The 20,975-nt window shown below is 38.3% G+C and overlaps 1 protein-coding gene across 10 annotated transcripts in view; it reads right to left on the reverse strand.

The window, feature by feature from the left end:
• BCAS3 (BCAS3 microtubule associated cell migration factor) overlaps positions 1-20,975 on the reverse strand; it is a 565,907-nt gene that overhangs the window by 531,421 nt on the left and 13,511 nt on the right. For all 10 annotated transcript variants that reach the window (XM_082439975.1, XM_082439967.1, XM_082439969.1 and 7 more), the window contains exon 5: positions 14,153-14,259. In XM_082439975.1, the coding sequence (XP_082296101.1) occupies positions 14,153-14,259 (107 nt within the window). The remainder of the gene's footprint in view (positions 1-14,152; positions 14,260-20,975) is intronic.

Below are 20,975 nucleotides of genomic sequence, written 5' to 3' on the forward strand. Positions count from 1 at the left end.
CCCGCAAGCCACAACTACTGAAGGCCACGCGCCTAGAGCCCGTGCTCCACAACAAGAGAAGCCACCACAATGAGAAGCCCGCGCACCACAACGAAGAGTAGCCCCAGCTCACCACAACTAGAGAAAGCCCACGCGCAGCAACGAAGACCCAACGCAGCCAAAAATAAATAAATAAATTTATTTTTTAAAATAAATAAAAAATAGTCTCTTTTTTAAGGCATCTATTAAAGAAGTTGAGCTGGTTAAATATGAGCTTCAATTTTTTTCATCTGTAAAACAGGAATAACACTAACTAGTTAAACTGACAGGATAATGAGACAATAATGGGCAATGTGCCTAAAGTAATGTGTGTGGTACACTCCGATTATTTTTTTAAATAGTTGCCATTATTTATATTAATATTATGAAACTTTACTATGCAACACAAGTGTCAAAATTCCCCAAAGTATCCCAACACTGCTCAGTGTTCTACAGCACTCTACTGAACCCTCCAACGTAGCACAAATCTCATAGACCAGGGCTTCTCAGCACTACTGACATTTTGGACTGAACAATTTTTGTTGTGGGAGGTTGTCCTGTACATTGTAGGATGTTTAACAGCATCTCTGGCTTTTATCCACTAGATGCCAGTAGCAGCTCCTAATAGTGACAATAAAAAATGTCTGCAGACATAGACAAATGTTTCCTTGAGGGCAAAATCACTCCCATTTGGGAAGCACTGACATAGACTGCAATTATGTCGTGACCGCGCACAAGTAAAATATGATCTCCTCAAGGCAGGGCTCAGCCCTTAGTTACATTTACACCTCCTAATACATGGCATAGACCCTAAAGTTTCAGTATGGCTGAACGGAAAAATGAGACTTCTGTTAATTAATTTAAAAAAGGAGATTTTAGGAAGAAGGGATAAATTGGGAATGGAATGGAATGAGAGCAAACAACAAAAGATTATGAAATTTAGTTTGGATCTTTCTGATATTGAGTCTCTAGCATACTTTGATGAAAATATGCAGCAAAAGGCTGAAATCTTGAAACACATTTATTAAACGTATATACACATATAAACATGTGCATATATACATATACACGTACATGTGTAAATATATATGTAAATACACACACACACACAAACACACACACCCTACTAACTGCCAGACAATGTACTTGGCACCAGAGATACAAAGACCATTAGACATGATCACAGTTCTAGAGAGCCTTATGAAGAATTCTCCCAACTGCTAATGTAAAATCAAGATTCCCAGAAAATACTGAAACTCACAGGTAAGTTGAATCAAAAATTAGGAAATCAGAAATTCTCCATTTCATTCCTTTGGTCCTATGTCCAAAATTCAAACATTACATTGAATATGAACAAAATTTAGAAAATAGAAATCCTAGTTCCATTTCTTTTTAAGGGCCCCAGAAAACTAATACTTTCTATTATCTCACTCTTCCCACCTGAAAAAAATGAGACAATTGATTATTGCCAATCAACTTGAATGAATATTAAGGGAAGGAACAGGTTTATAATGGATAGCACTTTAATAATTTTAATATTTAAAAATACGGATATTTCAGTTCCATTTTTAAACAATTCTTACTAAAGTGGGTGTGTGGTGTGTGTGTGTACATATATATGCACAGTAAATCTTTGGTATTCTTAACTACACGCAACAACTTTTCCCATCAAATTATATGTACCTAAGCCAGTAGTTTCAACCAAAATTTTCTCTGGAGTTGTGGTTCTTAACCAGAGGATGTTTGGCAATGTCTGGAGACGTTCTTAATTGTCACAATTCAGGGAGTTGCTTTGGGCATCTAGTAGATGGAGGCCACAGATGTGGCAACTACAATGTATAGAACAGCCCCCATAACAAAGAATCACCTGGTCCAAAACGCCAATAATGGCAAGAATGAGTCACAAACATATGTAATTTGTATTTGCATACTTTCATGCATTATAATTTTGGTTAATTTCTTATTTAAAATAGTATTCGCCTTTTAAAACAATTATTTATTAATTTTGTTATCACTTCTGATAGTTCACATCAAGCTGACCAACACTCTTTAAACCAGAAACGTACACATAAATAAAGAAGATAAAAAGCAAAGGCATAAATGAGAACCGTGTGATCAATGCACACTCTGTCTAGCTGCAAATAACCCCTAGGCCAGAGATGAAGAACATTCATATGTGGTCAATCGAAAAAAAAAAAATGGGACTTAAGTCTCAAGATTAATCATTGTGTGTGCAGATGAAAATCTGAGTTCATGGGCTTCCCTGGTGGCACAGTGGTTAAGAATCTGCCTGCCAATGCAGGGGACATGGGTTCAAGCCCTGGTCCGGGAAGATCCCACATGCCGCGGAGCAACTAAGCCCGTGAGCCACAACTACTGAGCCTGTGCTCTAGAGCCCGTGAGCCACAACTAGTGATCCTGCGAGCCACAACTGCTGAAGCCCGCGTGCCTAGAGCCCGTGCTCCACAACAACAGAAGCCACCGCAATGAGAAGCCCACGCACCGCAACAAAGAGTAGCCCCCGCTCACCGCAACTAGAGAAAGCCCGAGCGCAGCAACGAAGACCCAACAGCCAAAAATAAATAAATAAATATATATATATATAAAAAAATCTGAGTTCATATCATATGAATCCATCTAGATACAGTTCAAAATGGGCAAAATGACCATAATTTATGGTGTTAAAAATCAATGTGGGGGCGGGGGATGAATTGGGAGATTGGGATTGACATGTACACACTAATATGAATAAAATAGATAACTAGTAAGAACCTGCTGTATAAAAAATAAAATTAAAAAAAAAAAATCAATGTAGGGACTTCCCTGATGGTCCAGTGGTTAAGACTCTGTGCTTCCAGTGCAGGGGACACCAGTTCAATCCCTGGTCAGGGAACTAAGATCCCACATGCTGCTCAGCACAGCGAAAAAAAAAAAAAAAAAACAATGTAGTAGGTCAATTATATCTAAATAAAACTGGAAAAGACAAACTACAAAATTTTTTGAAAAATCATTGTAAATGTCTATTTCCTGGTTTTGATACTGTACTACAGTTCACATAAGATGTCACCTTTGGGGGACAAAGGGGGAACTGTACCCTGAACTCTAATATTCTGCAACTTCCCATGAGTCTATAATTATTTCAAAATAAAAAGGTTTTAAAAATCAATTTGAAAAGAGACCAAAAAACAAACAAACAAAAAGAGCAAAAACACAGAGCTGGCAAGAATTACATGCTCATATTTGGTGGGGAAAGAATGGTCCTTTCAGGAAATGGTGCTGAATGAATTAGTTGTTTTTTTTTCTTTTTTTAATTCAAAAAAGCCTTGACCCCTATGTCATACCATACACCAAAAATTTCAAAAGGATTATAAACCTAAAGATAATAACAACAACCTTCTAACAGAAAACACAGGAGAATATCTTCATGGCCTTAGAGTAAACAAGGATACAAAAAGCATTAAGAATAGAGTAAACCAGGCTTCCATGATGGTGCAGTGGTTAAGAATCCGCCTGCCAATGCAGGGGATACGGGTTTGAGCCCTGGTCAAGGAAGATCCCACATGCCACAGAGCAAATAAGCCCATGCGCCACAACTACTGAGCCCGCACACCACAACTACTGAAGCCTGCGCATCTAGAGCCCGTGCTCCACAACAAGAGAAGCCACTGCAATGAGAAGCCCACGCACCACAACAAAGAGTATCCCCTGCTCGCCGCAGCCGCAACCAGAGAAAGTCCGCGCACAGCAACGAAGACCCAAGGCAGCCAAAAAAAAAAAAAAAAAAAGAATAGAGTAAACCACTTAAAATCTGATCTGGATTTCTTTCATCAAAAGACAATATTAATAAAGTGAAAATGTAAGAAAACCTATAAAGAAGACTATTAGGACAAATGATGAGACCAGAAAATGGACTGTGGATTACAAAATAGTATTGTATCAAATTTAAATGTCCTGGTTTTGATAATAGTGCTATGGTTGTAAAAGGTAATGTGCTTATTCCCAGGAAATATATACTGAATTATTTATGGAAAAGGGGGGCATAAATTCTCCTACTTATAAATGGTTCAGAAAAAAATCTTCACAGAAAAAAAAAAAATGAGAGAATGATAAAGCAAAAGGGGCAAAATGTCCTTCATTGGTAAATCTGGGTAATGAGTAACAGGAGTTCCTTGTACTAGTTATAAAATTTTCTGCAAGTTTAAAATTATTGCAAAACAAAAGCATCTTTAAACCCCCACAATGAGATACCAACACATACACAAAAAAATGATTAAAATTAGTAAGACTGACAATACTAAGAGCTAATGAAAATGTGGAGCAAATGAAACTTTCATACATTGCTGGTAGGAGTACATATTGGTAAAACCACTTTGGAAAACTGGTTGGCAATATCTACTGAAGTTAAACATACACCTACACTATGACACGCAAATCCAGGAGAAATGGGTGCAGCATATACCCACCAAGGAACACTTACAAGAATGTCAGAGCAGCTTTATCCATAATGCTCAAAAAGTAGAACCAACAAAAATGTCTATCAGGTGTATAACGAACTTTTAAAAATGCATTGTGGGACTTCCCTGGTGGTCCAGTGGTTGGGAGTCCGCCTTCCAATGCAGGGGACGCGGGTTCAATCCCTGGTCAAGGAACTAGGATCCCACATGCCGGGGACAGCTGGGCCTGCGTGCCTCAACTACTGAGCCCGCGTGCTCTGGAGCCCGAGCGCCACAACTAGAGAGAAGCCTGAGTGCCACAACGAAGAGCCTGCATGCCGCAACCAAGACCCGACACAGCCAAATATATAAATAAATAAATTTTTTTAAAATAGATAAAATAAAATGCGTTGTATTCATGATAAAATAGTATATAGCAAAAATGAGAACAAATTACTTCTACGCACGATAACATGAAAGAATCTCATAGTCACACTGTTGAGAGAAAGAAGCCAGACACAAAAGAATAGATTGGGTTATCTGTGTCCCCCTATCCCCCCCTTTTTTTAAGTTCAAGAATAGAAAAAGCTAATCTCTGGTGATAGAAGTCAGAATAGTGGTTACGTGGAGGTATGAGGACAGTATTGACAGGAAAGTGGCATGAGAGACTCCTGAGTTGCTGGAAACGTTCTGTCTTAATCTGAGTGGTGCCCAGAAGGTTACATACACATATAAAAATTCAGTCTGCACACTTACGATCTGTGCACTTTATGATATTTAACATATGCAGTAACATTTATAAGAAAAGAAAAAGCTGTCTTCCACACACCCGTAGGTCAGCTTGTGTCCAAAGAATATCTTCCATTTTAGAGTGGAAAAACATCAAAAATTCTTCAAACAAGAAAAATACCAATTTATAATAATAAATTTCAAACTCACTTTTCAAATCAACAAAAGTCACATAAAGCCACTATTTAAACATTGGAAAGACTAAACTTCAGATACAAGACTTCTCTAAAGTGACACCTTAAGAAACATACACTACAAAAAAAATTTTCCTCTACTAATATGAATGGATTCCACAAGTTACTTCAATATTATTCTTCATTTCTGCTTCTATTCACTCCATGACACCCAAAGATTTTTCATTGCCAGGTGACTAAAGAGCCATCCATTACTTCTCTTTCCAGTAATAAGACACTGGACCAAAAAAAATAAGACTACTCTCAACAAAGGCAATTTTTTGATTTGGGTCCATATTCAAACCTTCTCTGCTTGCCAGTTACCCAAATCACTGACTTTATATTGTTCCCAAATGAAACCCATAAAAATTGTTTCCTGGCTAGCAATCTTGACATGGCAAGGTCTGTTGGCACCCAACTTCTAACAAATAATAAACTAATTGGAATTCACCTCAAATATGTCCTTGCATGTTTTCTCTAAAGTTTTTTTGTGTAAAGGCAACACAAAAAGTGTAAAAGCTACACTAAAAGCTTTAGGGCAAATCTTTCAAGGGAACAGCTATACTTTTCTTAGCTCAATGTGTTAGCGACACCTAGTGTTATTTCTTTGCAGTACATGCAAAAGCTCCAAGAAAACACTTCAAATCTTAACTTACTGAACCTAAAAATATACTGTTTCATACAATGCAACTCTCATCTTCTAGGTGCTGTAATGAATACATTTTCAAGATTTGTTTAAGATATTAAGCATTTCAAAAGAGGGTGAGAAAGCTAAGTAGCCATTTAACAGCAAAAAAGTATGGAAAACTTTCAGAACTTTTTACAAAGGTACTATCTTGAAAATTTTTAATGACAACACTTTATTATTTAAACTATACAGTGCAATTTTGCCTTATAAGATTTTCAACATAATGTAAGTCTAATTCTAATAATCAAATTCTATTTCTTCTAAAACTATGCCATCTTACATACCAGGCAGCACCAGCCCCAAATCAAGATCTTGGAAACATCTTTGATTCTTCTCTTCTAAATGTTTTATCAGTTACCAATACAACTAACTCAGTTCAGGCTCTCAACATCTCCCAAGTAGACAATGTGAAACTGACGGGCCTCAGCCGGCAAGAGGAGCTCAGACAGCCGGGACTTGTGGGGCTCAGGCTCCGTGCCCGCATCCGACAACAGGAACAGTGACAACCATCAACGGCCTTAGTTGCTCCACGGCGTGTGGGATCTTCCTGGACCAGGGTTCAAACCCGTATCCCCTGAGGTGGCAGGCGAATTCTTAACCACTGCGCCACCAGGGAAGTGAAACTGACTCCTAACTGGAGTCATAGCCTTCTCATACCCTTTTCTTTTCTCCTTTACTCTCTATTCATTCCAAAGCCACTGCAAAACCAACCTTTATTGGATATGGATTTTGGAATGTATCTCTGTTACTCAAAGATTCTTAATGAATTCATAGTGGGGGAAAAATTAATAAATCCAAATCCTCATCCTGCAATTCAAATCTCCTCCCTGAAACTTCTATATCTCATTGCATGTCCCCGGAGAGCTTACAACCACTAAAATGAATATTAATGATCACAGAGATGTTACTTGTGCTAAATGAAATAACAGATGACGGCACAATGTCTAAAACACACCCACTGTCATGAACAACTCCTCTTCCAACTGGTTGCCCGCTGATACTGCTTGTCAAACCATGTTATGAAGGCTCAATTACTTTTTTTTTTTTTTTTTTTTTGATTTCCATTCTGGCACAAACAGATACGTCTGTAAATGACAAACACAGGTTTGGATGATGCGCAACTGGCAAACAGCTATAGGTTTCCAAAAGCTTACTCTCAACTTCTGTACTTATCTAGTTGCAAACAGTAACAAACATTTCACTGACTGTCAACAGTTCACGGACCAGCAACAGTCCATAGTCCACAAACTCACCGTCTTTCCACCCAAATCTGCTCCTTATCACTCCCTATTTTTTTTAATAAATTTATTTATTTTATTTATTTATTTTTGGCTGCGTTGGGTCTTTGCTGCTTCCTCTAGTTGCGGCGAGCGGGGGCTACTCTTTGTTGTGGTGTGCAGTCTCCTCACTGCGGTGGCTTTTCTTGTTGCAGAGTAGGGGTTCTAGGCGCGCGGGCTTCAGTAGTTGTGGCGCGTGGGCTCGGTAGCTGTCACACCCTATTTTTATAAGAGGCATCACTGTCTACCTCTGTTCAAAGCTCTCCATTGGCTTCTACAACTCAATTTTTTTTAACAGGCAAAAAAACTGTACAGATAATCCCTAAAAGATATTCAAATGGCCAACAAATATATGAAAAAGCATTCAACATTATTAGTCATCAGGGAAATGCTAACTAAAACCACAAGGTATCACCCACCAGAATGGCTAAAATTAAAAAGATGGGACTTCCCTGGTGGTCCAGTGGCTAAGACTCCACGCTCCCAATGCAGGGGGCTCAGGTTCAATCCTTGGTCAGGGAACTAGATCCCACATGCCACAACTAAGAGTTCGCATGCCGTAACTAAAAAAAAAAAAAATTAAAATGATGGACACAACACCAAATGTTGGCAAGGATATAGTACAACTCATACATTGTTGGCGGAAATGTAAAACGATACAACTACTTTGGAAAAAATGTTTGGAAGTTTGTTATAAAACTAACTATATTCCTACCCTATGAAGCAACAATTCTACTTGTAGATATTTACCTAAGAAAAATAAATGCATATGTTTACAAAAAGACTTACAGAAGAATCCTCACGGCAGCTTCATTCATAACAGGCAAAAGCTATTAATAGGCCAGCTATCCCTCATTAAGAGAAGGGATAAACTATGGTATATTCATATATTGGAATACTATTTGGCAATTAAAAGGGACAATCAACAAGAGCGAATCTCACAAACATTATGCTGAGTGAAAGGAGCCTTACACAAAAAGAGTCCATACTGTATAATAGTACAGAAAGTTCTAAAACAGGCAAAACTAATCTACAATGGAAAAAAAAATAACAGTGGTTGTTTCAGGGATGGGATGGAGGAAAAATTGAGAATAGGCATGAAGGAAATGTCTTGAGTGATAATCAAGATCTACTGTATATCTTGACAGAGATTTGGGTTGCCATGCACTTGTCAAAGTTCAGGAAATTTACATATTAAGATTTGTATATTTAATTGTGTGTAAATTTTACATTAAAAAACTAATCAAATATTGAACATTAGTTAATGAAAAAGTAGTTAGGGGAAAGTATGCTGATGTTTGCAATTCACTTTGAAATGAATCCAATAAGATCTACAGGTGGAGACAAAGTAAGGACAGTAAAAATTTTCATGGTGTAATCTAGGTGGTGGGTATACGTGTTTTCCCTGCGAAACTTTTGAAGTTCTTCCAATGGTACAAAGCTCATCTTGTAAGCTTTACCTTACAAAACTCTAGCCCACCCACCTCTGAGACACCATTTAGCATTCTTCACCTGCCCACTGAGCTCCACCAAATTGCCTCCTTGCTATTCTTAAATATAGGAAATATAATCCGGACTTCCCTGGTGGCTCAGTGGTTAAGAATCCACCTGCCAATGCAGGGAACACGGGTTCGAGCCCTGGTCCGGGAAGATCCCTCAGGCTGTGGAGCAACTAAGCCCGTGTGCCATAACTACTGAGCCTGCGCTCTAGAGCCCGTGAGCCACAATTACTGAAGCCCGTGTGCCACAACTACTGAACCCGCGCACCCTAGAGCCCGTACTCCGCAACAAAAGAAACAACCGCAATGAGAAGCCCACACACCGCAACCAAGAGTAGCCCCCGCTCGCCGCAACTAGAGAAAGCCCGCACACAGCAACAAAGACCCAAAAATAAACAAAATTTTAAAAATAACAACAACATAATCCTATGAGAGAGTACTGCCTTTGAATGCCCCTCCCTCAAATACCCATAAGTATCACTCCTCCACACTTCTGCTCAGAGGGTCTTTGAGAGAGGCTTTCCAAGACCACCTCATATAATATAGCAACCCACAACAATATCAACCACCCCACCTTAACACTTGGTAACTTGTTTATTATCAAAGCATGGTACATGTTTATTATCATCTTCCCACCCTCCAACCCACCTACCTAGAATGGAAATTCCATAAGAATAATGGTTTTGTTTTGCTCATTGTTGTTTTCCCAGCACCTTGAACAGGGTCTGGCATATAAAAGGCAATCAATAAATCTTTGCTGAGTGAACGAATTAATAAATGAATGAGGCAAGTATAAATGGCATGGCTTTATAAGAATGCAATTTGGTAAATCTATCAAGAGTTTTAGTATATTTACTTTTATTGATCTCTCCAAATTACATGATCATAAAGATATTTATCTCAATATTCTTTAAGAAGAAAAAAACTTAAGAAATCTAAATCAATGTCCCACTATAGAGAAAAGAACATTTCCACCTCAGAGCCTCTGACTTCACTACTTGCTGTTCCAGTCTTACTGTGGCTAAATCTTAATTAACTTTTATGCCGCTTCCTTATTATAATCTCCTATTATTTTCTTCATATTACAATTTGTCTATTAATTTATTTTTATTTAAATCCATTTCTCCTTCTAGCTCCATTCGAGCAAAGGTCATGTCTATTTTGCTCAAAATACATACTTTATCCAAGAATTGTAATGAATAAATGAACAATTTTTACGTTCTCACAGTTCATGGTACCAAGTCAATCTATGTGTAAAACTGGCCAGAAAAAAAAAATCAAGAATGTAAGCAAGAGAGGATGGGAGGAGGACGCAAGAGGGAGGAGATATGGGGATATACGTTTATGTATAGCTGATTCACTTTGTTATACAGCAGAAACTAACACACCATTGTAAAGCAATTATACTCCAATAAAGATGTTAAAAAAAAAAAAAAAGAATGTAAGCAAGATATTTTAGAATAACTGAAGTCCCCACTAGGGACTTCCCTGGTGGTCCAGTGGTTAAAAGTCCTCGCTCCCAATGCAGGGGGCCTGGGTTCGATCCCTGGTCTGGGAACTAGATCCCGCACACCGCAACTAAGAGCCCACATGCCACAACTAAAGATCCTGCATGTGGCAGCGAAGGTCCCGTGTGCTGCAACTAAGACCTGGCACAACCAAATAAATAAATAAATATTTTTAAAAATAAATAAAATAAAATAACTGAAATCAATGCAAAGATAACAAGAGCTAAAAGAACTATGGGAGTTAAGAAAGGAAGAATACACAACTACTGTTTTTTTCTTATGACTCCCATAAAATTATTCAGTCTTTAGTCCATGTACATGTATAACTTTGATTTTTTTTTTTAATTAAGAATTTTAAGCAAGAGAGCCTATATTTACATTACCAAAAAGAGGTAATGTCACTGTTAGGCACAGGTGGGAAAAGGGCCTATTTATCCAGAATATCAACATCACAAATAATCATTCCTTCTTATGTTGCATCAGATGTGTTGAAAGAAGGTGCCTGACAGCTTGGGAAAGCTATGAAAGCTGGTGTTTTCCTGCAGCCATCTCATACACAAAGTGGTAGTGATTGGGCAGCAGAGAAATTACTTCTGCACAGTTCTGCTTCTGAGCTAACTCCACTTAACTATACTCCTAGATATCATCTAAGCCTTGTTCATATTTGTGCACTTACATAAATAGACAATTTTTTTTACATGTTTAGCCAGGATGTTTATTTTCTTAATCTGAGACTCACAGGTGGGACAGTTACATAAAATCAACAGAAGGGAACCCTGTGCACAAACTTGAAGAAAAAACTGAGCTGTAGTTTGGACAGGGTTTGATTTCTGCCCACCCGCACTTACTGAAAAGCAAATACAATTTATGGTCTGCGAAGATCCCTAAGAGCCAGGATTATTTCTAGGTTGACCAACATAAGCTCCCCAGTGTCTAGCACATGGTAACACTTAAGTGATTACTGAATAACTGACTAGTGATAAACAAGTTTCAGAAGGGTTTAGTTAGAGTAATGGGTAACAGTCACACTAGTCTATAGAAGATGAATATATGAAGGTACTTCGTAACCTATTACAATGAAAACTAAAACTAAGGTGCCATACTACTTGCATGGCGTATCTTCTGCTATCACATAGGGGAAATAGAGCTCTTCGATCATGGGCTGTGAATCTGAAGTCAGAACTGGGTTTGAATTCCAATTCCACCTCTTATAAGTAGTGTGACCTTACCACCTGTAAAACAGGATAACTTCTCCCTCACAGCATACAACAGATGAGATAATGTGTATATAAAGTTCTCTGAACATAGTAAGAGCTCAATCAGTGCAACAGAAGGAGCTTATTTTTTCCAAACTGCCTTCTAATTCTTGAACCAGTCCTCACGGGGCTATACTACTACAACAGTAAATAACTGTCAGGGACTTCCCTGGGGGTCCAGTGGTTAAGAATCCACCTTCCAATGCAGGGGACTCAGGTTCGATGCTTAGTCGGGGAGCTAAGATCCCACATGCTGCGTGGCAACTAAGCCTGAATGCTCTGGAGCCCACGCGACACAACTAGAGAGAAGCCCGCGAGCCGCAATGAAAGATCCCGCATGCCACAACCAAGACCCAATGCAGCCAAATAAATAAATAAACAAATAAATAAAAACAACTGTTAGTCAATGAAAATTCCATGAAGAAAAGATTATTTAAATCTCTCAAAATACAATCGGGGCATAAGAATTACTTTAAAGAAGTAATTTCCTCTTAAGACCTTTAAGTTACTCAGAGCCAGACACACATTAACTATTAAAAGTGATACCTCTAATTATAACCAAAGCAAGTGGGTAGCCTGAGTACCACCAAAGAAATGTCCTCAATCCAGTCAACATCCCTAATCCCACAAGGCCCAACCTTGTTAAAGCTCTAGCTTCCTCGTTGCCTTCAAGTCTGTCAACAAACAGTGTAAAGGATCAAAATGTAGTCTCTATTAATAAGAAAAAGTTACATTTACATAATCCTCTCCTCTTGAACACAACCTAGAAATATTTCTCTTGGTAGGAAAAAGCAAGCAAGCAAAGAATGCCACGTTTTAAGTCCTCTGTCTATGCCTTTGGCCGTGATACTTAAATTACAAACAACATTGCAGGGCCTTGAAAAGATGTGTCAACTACACATCCCCAAAGGCAAAAAAACGAGGACACTCATTCCATGACATACCAACAGGATTCTTCTATCTCTGCAAAATAAAGCCAATCTTTAAAAGTAAGAAATATAAAACCTAAAATCCTAAATACCTAATGATATATAATTATTATAAGATTAGACGGAAGACCAAAGTTCATTATAAGTGATTTATCAACGAATAAACAATATTTTTACTTAGAATATTAAAGAATTATGCAGTTCAATGTATTCATTACTTAATAATCCTTCAGCCAAATTCTGCACTCAGGAACATCCTGAATTTCATTAAATTTGAGGTAATATATGTTTGCTTATATATGGTTACTTTAAGAAGTTAACCATAATATGCAAAAGAATCAAAAAGAAAGGGAAAAAAATTCTAGCTGAACCACCCACTAACAAGAGGCTTCAAACAATGTGGTAAATGCATCTATTAATGGCACAAATTAAAATTCTATTGGCTCCAGGCCTCCAACTGAAAAAAAAAAAAAACACACAATAAAGGGTCCACCCGCCAACTCCCCCCCCACCCCAAAATCTGCAGGAGAGACATGATATCTAGGCCATGCCAAACAGCAGAATATAACTAAGTACACGCCAAAGTATGCAGTCCCTACTACACTTCACTGAGCTGTGATCCTACCAAGCCTCTTCCTCTTTTAGTACATTTTATTTTTGGTCATCCCAAAGAGGAACATGTAGGGCTGAAGAGGGAAACTGGGAATAGTATTTGGCAATTTAAAACATTTATTAAAATTATGACTTATCCTATATAGATACAAAGACACAAAATAACCTTTGTTCAAATTCATGTATTACGTCATTGTTTCTAATACCAGAAAGGGGGTGGGGGGTGGAAATTTAAGTTTTTCCAATAATAGGAAAAAAGATACGTAAATTAAGGAAAATCCAAAAAACATAATTATAAGCAGTTATAAATTCCACAGAGAAGCTCTCTGAATACTGATTTATAAGTAAAAAACAGCAATGTACAGACTGAGTTGTATAATATGTTCCCTTCTGTTAAGGAAGGGCAGGATGGGAGAATTGTATGTATATATGTTTTTATTAGCATAAAATATAGCTATAAGGAAAAGAAACATAACTAGAAATCCTAGAAAACTAGAAACTGCTCAAGATAAGGGAAATTGGGGACAGCAGTGGTAGGGAGTTTTGTTACCCACTTATACCTCCTGAATTTTGTACCATGTGAATGTTTTAACTGATTCAAAACATTTTTTTTAAATGATCACTATTTTTTTTAAAAGCCTTCTGTAAGCCTCTTTACTCTTCTGTAAAAATGTAGTTAAAGATAATAGTAATACCAACTAGGCAGAGTTACTATGATAAGAAATTAGATCTTCCATGTAAAGTGATTCCCACAATTGCTGGCCCACTTTACAAATCATTTACAACATCTTTAATTTCCCATTTTCCCCTTATCCCTTGGGCCTAGTATGGGGTTCCACACACAGCAGTCCCTTAGCAATTGCTTGCAAAATAAATGGATGAGACCTTAGAGAAAATATCGCCAGGTTTCACACCAGCTAGCATGCTGAAAAGTATTATATTTCAGGGATTCAACCATCTTCATACTTACAGGGATGCTCCAGACCTGCATTCCATCACTGTAGCCAATCATAATCAGCAAAGGTGGCTCATTCCCTGTGCTATGTATTTCATGAAAGTCCAGATTTCTTGATGTATCTGCATTAGAATTAAGTAACAAAGGAGCAAATTAAAAAGACAACCCTCAGAATGAGAGAAAATATTTGCAAATGAAACAACAGACAAAGGATTAATCTCCAAAATATACAAAGAGCTCATGGAGCTCAATATCAAAAAAACAAACAATCCAATTAAAAAATCAGCAGAAGACCTAAATAGACATTTCACCAAGGAAGACATACAGATGGCCAAGAGGCACATGAAAAGATGCTCAACATCACTAATTATTAGAGAAATGCAAATCAAAACTACAATGAGGTATCACCTCACGCCGGTCAGAATGGCTATTATCAAAAAATCTAGAAACAATAAATGCTGGAAAGGGTGTGGTGAAAAGGGAACCCTCCTGCACTGCTGGTGGGAATGTAAACTGATACAACCACTATGGAAAACTGTATGGAGGTTCCTTAAAAAACTAAAAATAGAACTACCATATGACCCAGCAATCTCACTACTGGACATATACCCTGAGAAAGCCATAATTCAAAAAGAGACATGCACCACAATGTTCACTGCAGCACTATTTACAATAGCCGGGACATGGAACCAACCTAAATGTCCATCGACAGATGAATGGATATAGAAGATGTGGCACATATATACAATGGAATATTACTCAGCCATAAAAAGAAACAAAACTGAGTTACTTGTAGTGAGCTGGATGGACCTAGAGTCTGTCATACAGAGTGAAGTAAGTCAGAAAGAGAAAAACAAATACCATATGCTAACACACATATATGGAATCTTAAAAAAAAAAAATGGTACTGATGAGCCTAGTTGCAGGGCAGGAATAAAGATGCAGACATAGAGAATGGACTTGAGGACATGGGGTGGGAGGGCGAAGCTGGGATGAAGTAAGAGTAGCACTGACATATATAAACTACCAAATGTAAAATAGATAGCTAGTGGGAAGCAGCAGCATAGCACAGGGAGATCAGCTCGGTGCTTTGTGACCACCTAGAGGGGTGGGAGAGGGAGGGTGGGAGGGAGGTTCAAGAGGGAGGGGATATGGGGACATATGTATGCATATGGCTGACTCACTTCGGTGTACAACAGAACTAACACAGTATTGTGAAGCAATTATACTCCAATAAAGATCTATTAAAAAAAAAAAAAAGACAATGCCAATCAGCAAAAACAAGTACACTTCTTTAATGTTACTGGCGTAACAATTGTTTAAATTGTTTTTCAATAAGAAGTTCTGAAGTATTTGGAAGACATTTAAAGGAAAGAAAACAGGAAGCTGAAATCACAAAACTAGTATTTTTTTTTAACAGTCAGTACCTATAATTATCAGCACAGGTAAGGTTTTAAAAATCAAACTCTCTCAGTAGAGTACAAGTACCAAGTACCACCCCACTACACACAAAGAGTAGACTACAGAATCTAACACATTGACAGCAGTACCCAGTAGGAAACTAGTGCCAGGTAAAAGCACAGAAGGAGAAGTGCCCAGCGGAAGCACACAACATAAACTGTGTGGGTTCACAAGTTGCATCTGGACACTCTGAGAAATAATAGGCAGAGGACAGGGAAGAGCAAGACGCGGACAGGGTTTTGCAAACAGCCAGAGGTCTTGTGTAACTAGGTAGACACAAGAGTCTGTGAAATTTAGTACTGTTAATGGTCCTCAGTTTCCTCACCTGTAAAATGAAGGTAATCATACTCATATGTCAAAGAACTGTTGTAAGAGTTAAATGGGATAATATAAAAAGCATTTAGAATAGTATCAGGTATAAGAAACACTATGTCGATGTTATTACTGTTGTTATAAAATGATGCTGCAGTAAAAAAAAGTAAAAATAAATAAAAATAAAACTCTCACTAGATACCTAGGAAATACTAATATCAGGAACAAAACCACCTGTAAATGATAAATGAAAATAAAATATTTTACCAAAGTTAACTAAATATAAATATGACATATAATCATCTAGAATTTCTAATATATGCAAATTTAGCAATGGAAGAAAAATTATATTCCTTTACATAGAGGAATTAAATCCTGCTATATCTGAACACACTGGGCATATAGTCCACTATAGAATAACCGTGTGGTTTTTGTTTTTTGAATTTATTTTTGGCTGTGTTGGGTCTTCCTTGCTGCATGTGGGCTTTCTCTAGTTGCGGCGAGCGGGCCTATTCTTCATTGCGGTGCGCAGGCTTCTCATTGCAGTGGCTTCTCTTGTTGCAGAGCACGGGCTCTAGGCACACGGGCTCAGTAATTGTGGCTTGCAGGCTCTAGAGTGCAGGCTCAGTAGTTGTGGGTCACGGGCTTAGCTGCCCCGCGGCATGTGGGATCTTCCCAGACCAGGGATCGAACCCGTGTCCCCTGCATTGGCAGGCGGATTCTTAACCACTGAGCCACCAGGGAAGTCTGGATTATGTTTCCTATATTTAAGAATAGCAAGGAGGCAATTTGGTGGCGCTCTGTTAGGTTCTGTAGTCTACTCTTTGTGTGTAGTGGGGTGGTACTTGGTACTTGTACTCTACTGAGAGAGTTTGATTTTTAAAACCTTACTTGTGCTGATAATTGTAAGTACTGTTAAAAAAAAAATACTAGTTTTGTGATTTCAGCTTCCTGTTCGCTTTCCTTTAAATGTCTTCCAAATACTTCAGAACTTCTTATTGAAAAACAATTTTAAAAATTCCAAATAAATCAATACCAGGGAATTTTAGATGTAAATGACAAAGGTGAGTTAATAAAATACTAGAGGAACACTGTAGAAACGTATTTTCATGATCACGGTACAGGGAACAACTTTACAACAGAACACAAAAAAACTCTTAGCATAAAAGATCGGCAAATTCTACTACATTAAATTTATTACATTAAAATGAAGAACGTCTGTTACTCATGAGCCACCCTTACCAGAAGAGTGAAAAGCCAAGCCACAGCATGGGAGAAGAGACAACTATAACCTCACAAGGATTCGTCTAATACATATAACAATTAAACATCAATATGAAAAAGATAAGTCATTAGAAAAATAGGCAGGAGACATGGAAAAACGCTTCAAAAATAGTATAGTCAAATCATCAGTGAACATGAAAAGTGGCTCAACCTCATCTGTAATCAAGGAAGTGCTAATTAAAACCACAATGACAAAACCAAGTGGTGGCAGGATATGGAGTGAAGAGGCTGCTTATTTATTGCTAGTAACTGTAAATCAGTACAATCACTTTGGAAAACAGTTTGACAATACATACTCAAGTTGAAGATACCATGCCCTTGACCAAGTAGTTCCACTCTAGGCATATACTCAGTAGAAGCCTCAGCACATATACACCAAGAGATAAGAATACTCACAGCAGCATTACTATAAAGACCCAAAAGCTGGAATCTATCCAAATGTCCATCAAGAGGAGAATGGACAAGCACAGTGGTACACGGATACAATGGAAGACTATTCAGCACAGAAAAAAATGACCCACTACCATATACTATAACATGGATGAACCTCACAGACATAATATGCAAAAAGCATAATATGTCAGACACAAAAGCCTCTATACTGAACAATTCTATTTATATGAAATTCAAAATCACTAGGCAATTAGGTAGCAACATTCTATTTCTTACCCTAGGCGATGGCTACACAGGTGTTGGATTTGTAAAAATTCATTCATTGATCCATATTTTTGTGTTATTTACCATGATATATTTGCACAATAAATAAGGTTTTTTAAAAATCATAAAGCAGTAATATCCCTCCCCCTTTATTTGACTTCATTTCCTCTCCTTCTAGAAGCTAAATTCCTCGTCTATTTATAACTGTCATCTGTTTTTCATCTCTCATTCACCCCAAATCCATTTCAGAATGTGTTTCTGCCCCTAACACTCCTCCCAAGTGACTTTTGCTATGGTCACCAATAACCTCCAAGTTGTTGAATCCAATATAGGCTTTTCAAGCACATCTTGTTAAGATTATTCAGCAGCTATAACCGATGCTCACCATTTTCTCTGCTGGCTCATCTTTTTCTAACCACTCTTTAAATATTGGAGTTACTCAATATTTAAAGCAAATTCCTAAACTCTGTTTTCTTCTCACAGTATACGCTCCCCAAGCGATCTCATTCCAACCACTGCTTCAGTCAGTATCTGCTAGTGACTTCCTCAGTGTGGGTTTTTGCATGTCTCAGTAGAAGATCAAATTCCACTCAAAGATCAGGATTTCCTCCCCAAACCTGATCTTCCAGAGCTCCCTATTTTGGTGAATAGCATGTTTATCTATGCAGATAGCAAGATCAGGAACCGCCTTCTTCCTTCCCTCTAGCAATAAATCTGTGACCAAGCTCCTAAACAGCTCTCTTCTTACATCACCACCACCCCTGTCTACAACATCTACTGCAAAAGCCTGAGTGGCTTCCTGCCTCCACCACTGCCTACCAAACTCCCTATTTCAGTCAGACTGCTCTTTTTAAAATACAAATAATGGGGAATTCCCTGGTGGTCCAGTGGTTAGGACTCCGTGCTCCGTGCTCTCACTGCCAAGGGCCTGGGGTTTGATCCCTGGTCAGGGAACTAAAATCCCAAAACAAACAAACAGAAAAACAAAAATAGGGACTTCCCTGGTGGTGCGGTGGTTAAGAATCCGCCTGCCAACGAAGGGGACATGGGTTCAAGCCCTGGTCCGGGAAGATCCCACATGCCGTGGAGCAACTAAGCCCGTGCATCACAACTACTGAGCCTGAGCTCTACAGCCCGCGAGCCACAACTACTGAGCCCGCATGCCACAACTGCTGAAGCCTGTGCGCCTAGAGCCCGTGCTCTGCAACAAGACAAGCCAGCGCACCTCAACAAAGAGTAGCCCCCGCTCATGGGAACTAGAGAAAGCCCAACGCAGCCAAAAATTAATTAATTAATTAATTAAAAATAAATAAATACATAAATAACCTGCTTTGGCTACTTCTTATACCTTTTTCAGTACAGTGCCTTAAGAAAAACAATCTTAGGTATAAATAAGGCTGCCTGACAGCAAAAACAGACCAACGACCATGATACAAAGGGCCTTAATCTCACTTTCTAATAAACTCCAAAAGTAGTAGTCTCTACCTAACACCAAACCAAAGTCAGTACATTGATTAGGAATGCAGATACCTAGAAGGATCCAGGACTGGAGAATCTCAATAAGCCAGGTTCCTTAGAAGTACTCCTGTAAAAGTTGTTACCTACTCCACCCCCAAGCATGACAAGCCCATAATCAAATGGGCTGCAGCCTGGAGGTAAGGGGCCAACTGGCACCACTTTATAATTTCAAGCAGAAAAGCAGAGCTCTCAGGCCTGTTGGAATAAACAGAAAGCAATCACCAGAGCAGAGTTCAATTCGAACACTGCAAGTTTTAAATTAATAGCCAATAGAGTTTCATTAATACGATAAAGTAACTTAAATCTACAGACAGGTAAAAGACTTCTAAATTGTTTTGCCAGAAAAACTCCCAGTCTAGCAAAGAGAAGCCTAAATACCTAATACAATCTCTGGGTACGCATAACTGCTCTACAAAGAAGCAGCCTGCTAAGCTAATATGGCTGCAATCAGAAGAATCCCCTCCACTGTCTCCCTTAGGATATCATGAAAGACAAAGGCAATGAACAAGGAATTGCATCCCAGCTGCAGCAGGCACAACCAGGGAAGGGCAGACTGGCTGATCAAGAATCTCTAATGCAATGGAAAAGTTAGTCCTTGTTAGCTTTCTTCAGGGAGATGTTGGACTTGCAGCCAATGAACCCTACTTTTTCTTTCCCACAGCCAAATTTTCTTTCAATTATATCTCAGGTCTGCCACACAAACACCTAAATAAAACATTCCTGAAGAAAGAACACAAATAAGAGACAAATTCAAGAAATGTTCTAAGAGGGACTTCCCTGAAGGTCCAATGGTTAAGACTCCATGCTCCCAACGCAGGGGGCACAGGTTCGATCCCTGGTCGGGGAACTAAGATCCCGCATGCCGCACCGCATGACCAAAAAAAAAAGAAATGTTATGAGAGATTGGGGAAGTTAAGGAGGATCAAATAGCTTGGTAATATTTACTATTGCCTTAAAACAAACACAACTATACACATACACATGCACACATGCACACACACCCCCTAGGGCTAGAGATAATAAAAAGTATATCCTTGAAAAACCAGGACAAAATTTCATACACCATCAATATGATATAGAAAGGAGAGACCAAAGGACACGTGAGCGTGCTTAAGTATTTAACAGGAAGATGTATAAACTTAAACGTTTAATAAGTCAACGGGGATATGGGATACTAAATTAAGGACAATCATTATAAGTTCAACAGAACACAAAGTACCAAATAAGCAGTTTCCATCTACATTTCCAGATGTAGATGCATTTTACTTCAATAAAGCAAATGCTTTATAGAGCTTTATTACACCAGCAAGTCTTATTTGTTGTTTAAAAACAAAACAAAACAATAAAACCTTGCCTAAAGATTATTTTGATGACATTTTTTTAAAGATAACTTTGTGTTTTTTTTTTTTTTGGCCACGCTGCATGGCTTATGGGATTTTAGTTCCCTAACCAGGGATTGAACCCAGGCCCTCAGCAGTGACAGCATGGAGTCCTAACCACTGGACAGCCAGGAAATTCCCCAATTTTGTGATTTTTAAATTATTTTTAACATTTTGCATATGCTGTACAAGTTTTTGCTATTATCTGGCTAATATTTTCAAGACCA

This window comes from Balaenoptera physalus (genome assembly GCF_965194825.1).
Source record: "Balaenoptera physalus genome assembly, chromosome: 20".
Lineage (NCBI taxonomy): Eukaryota > Metazoa > Chordata > Mammalia > Artiodactyla > Balaenopteridae > Balaenoptera > Balaenoptera physalus.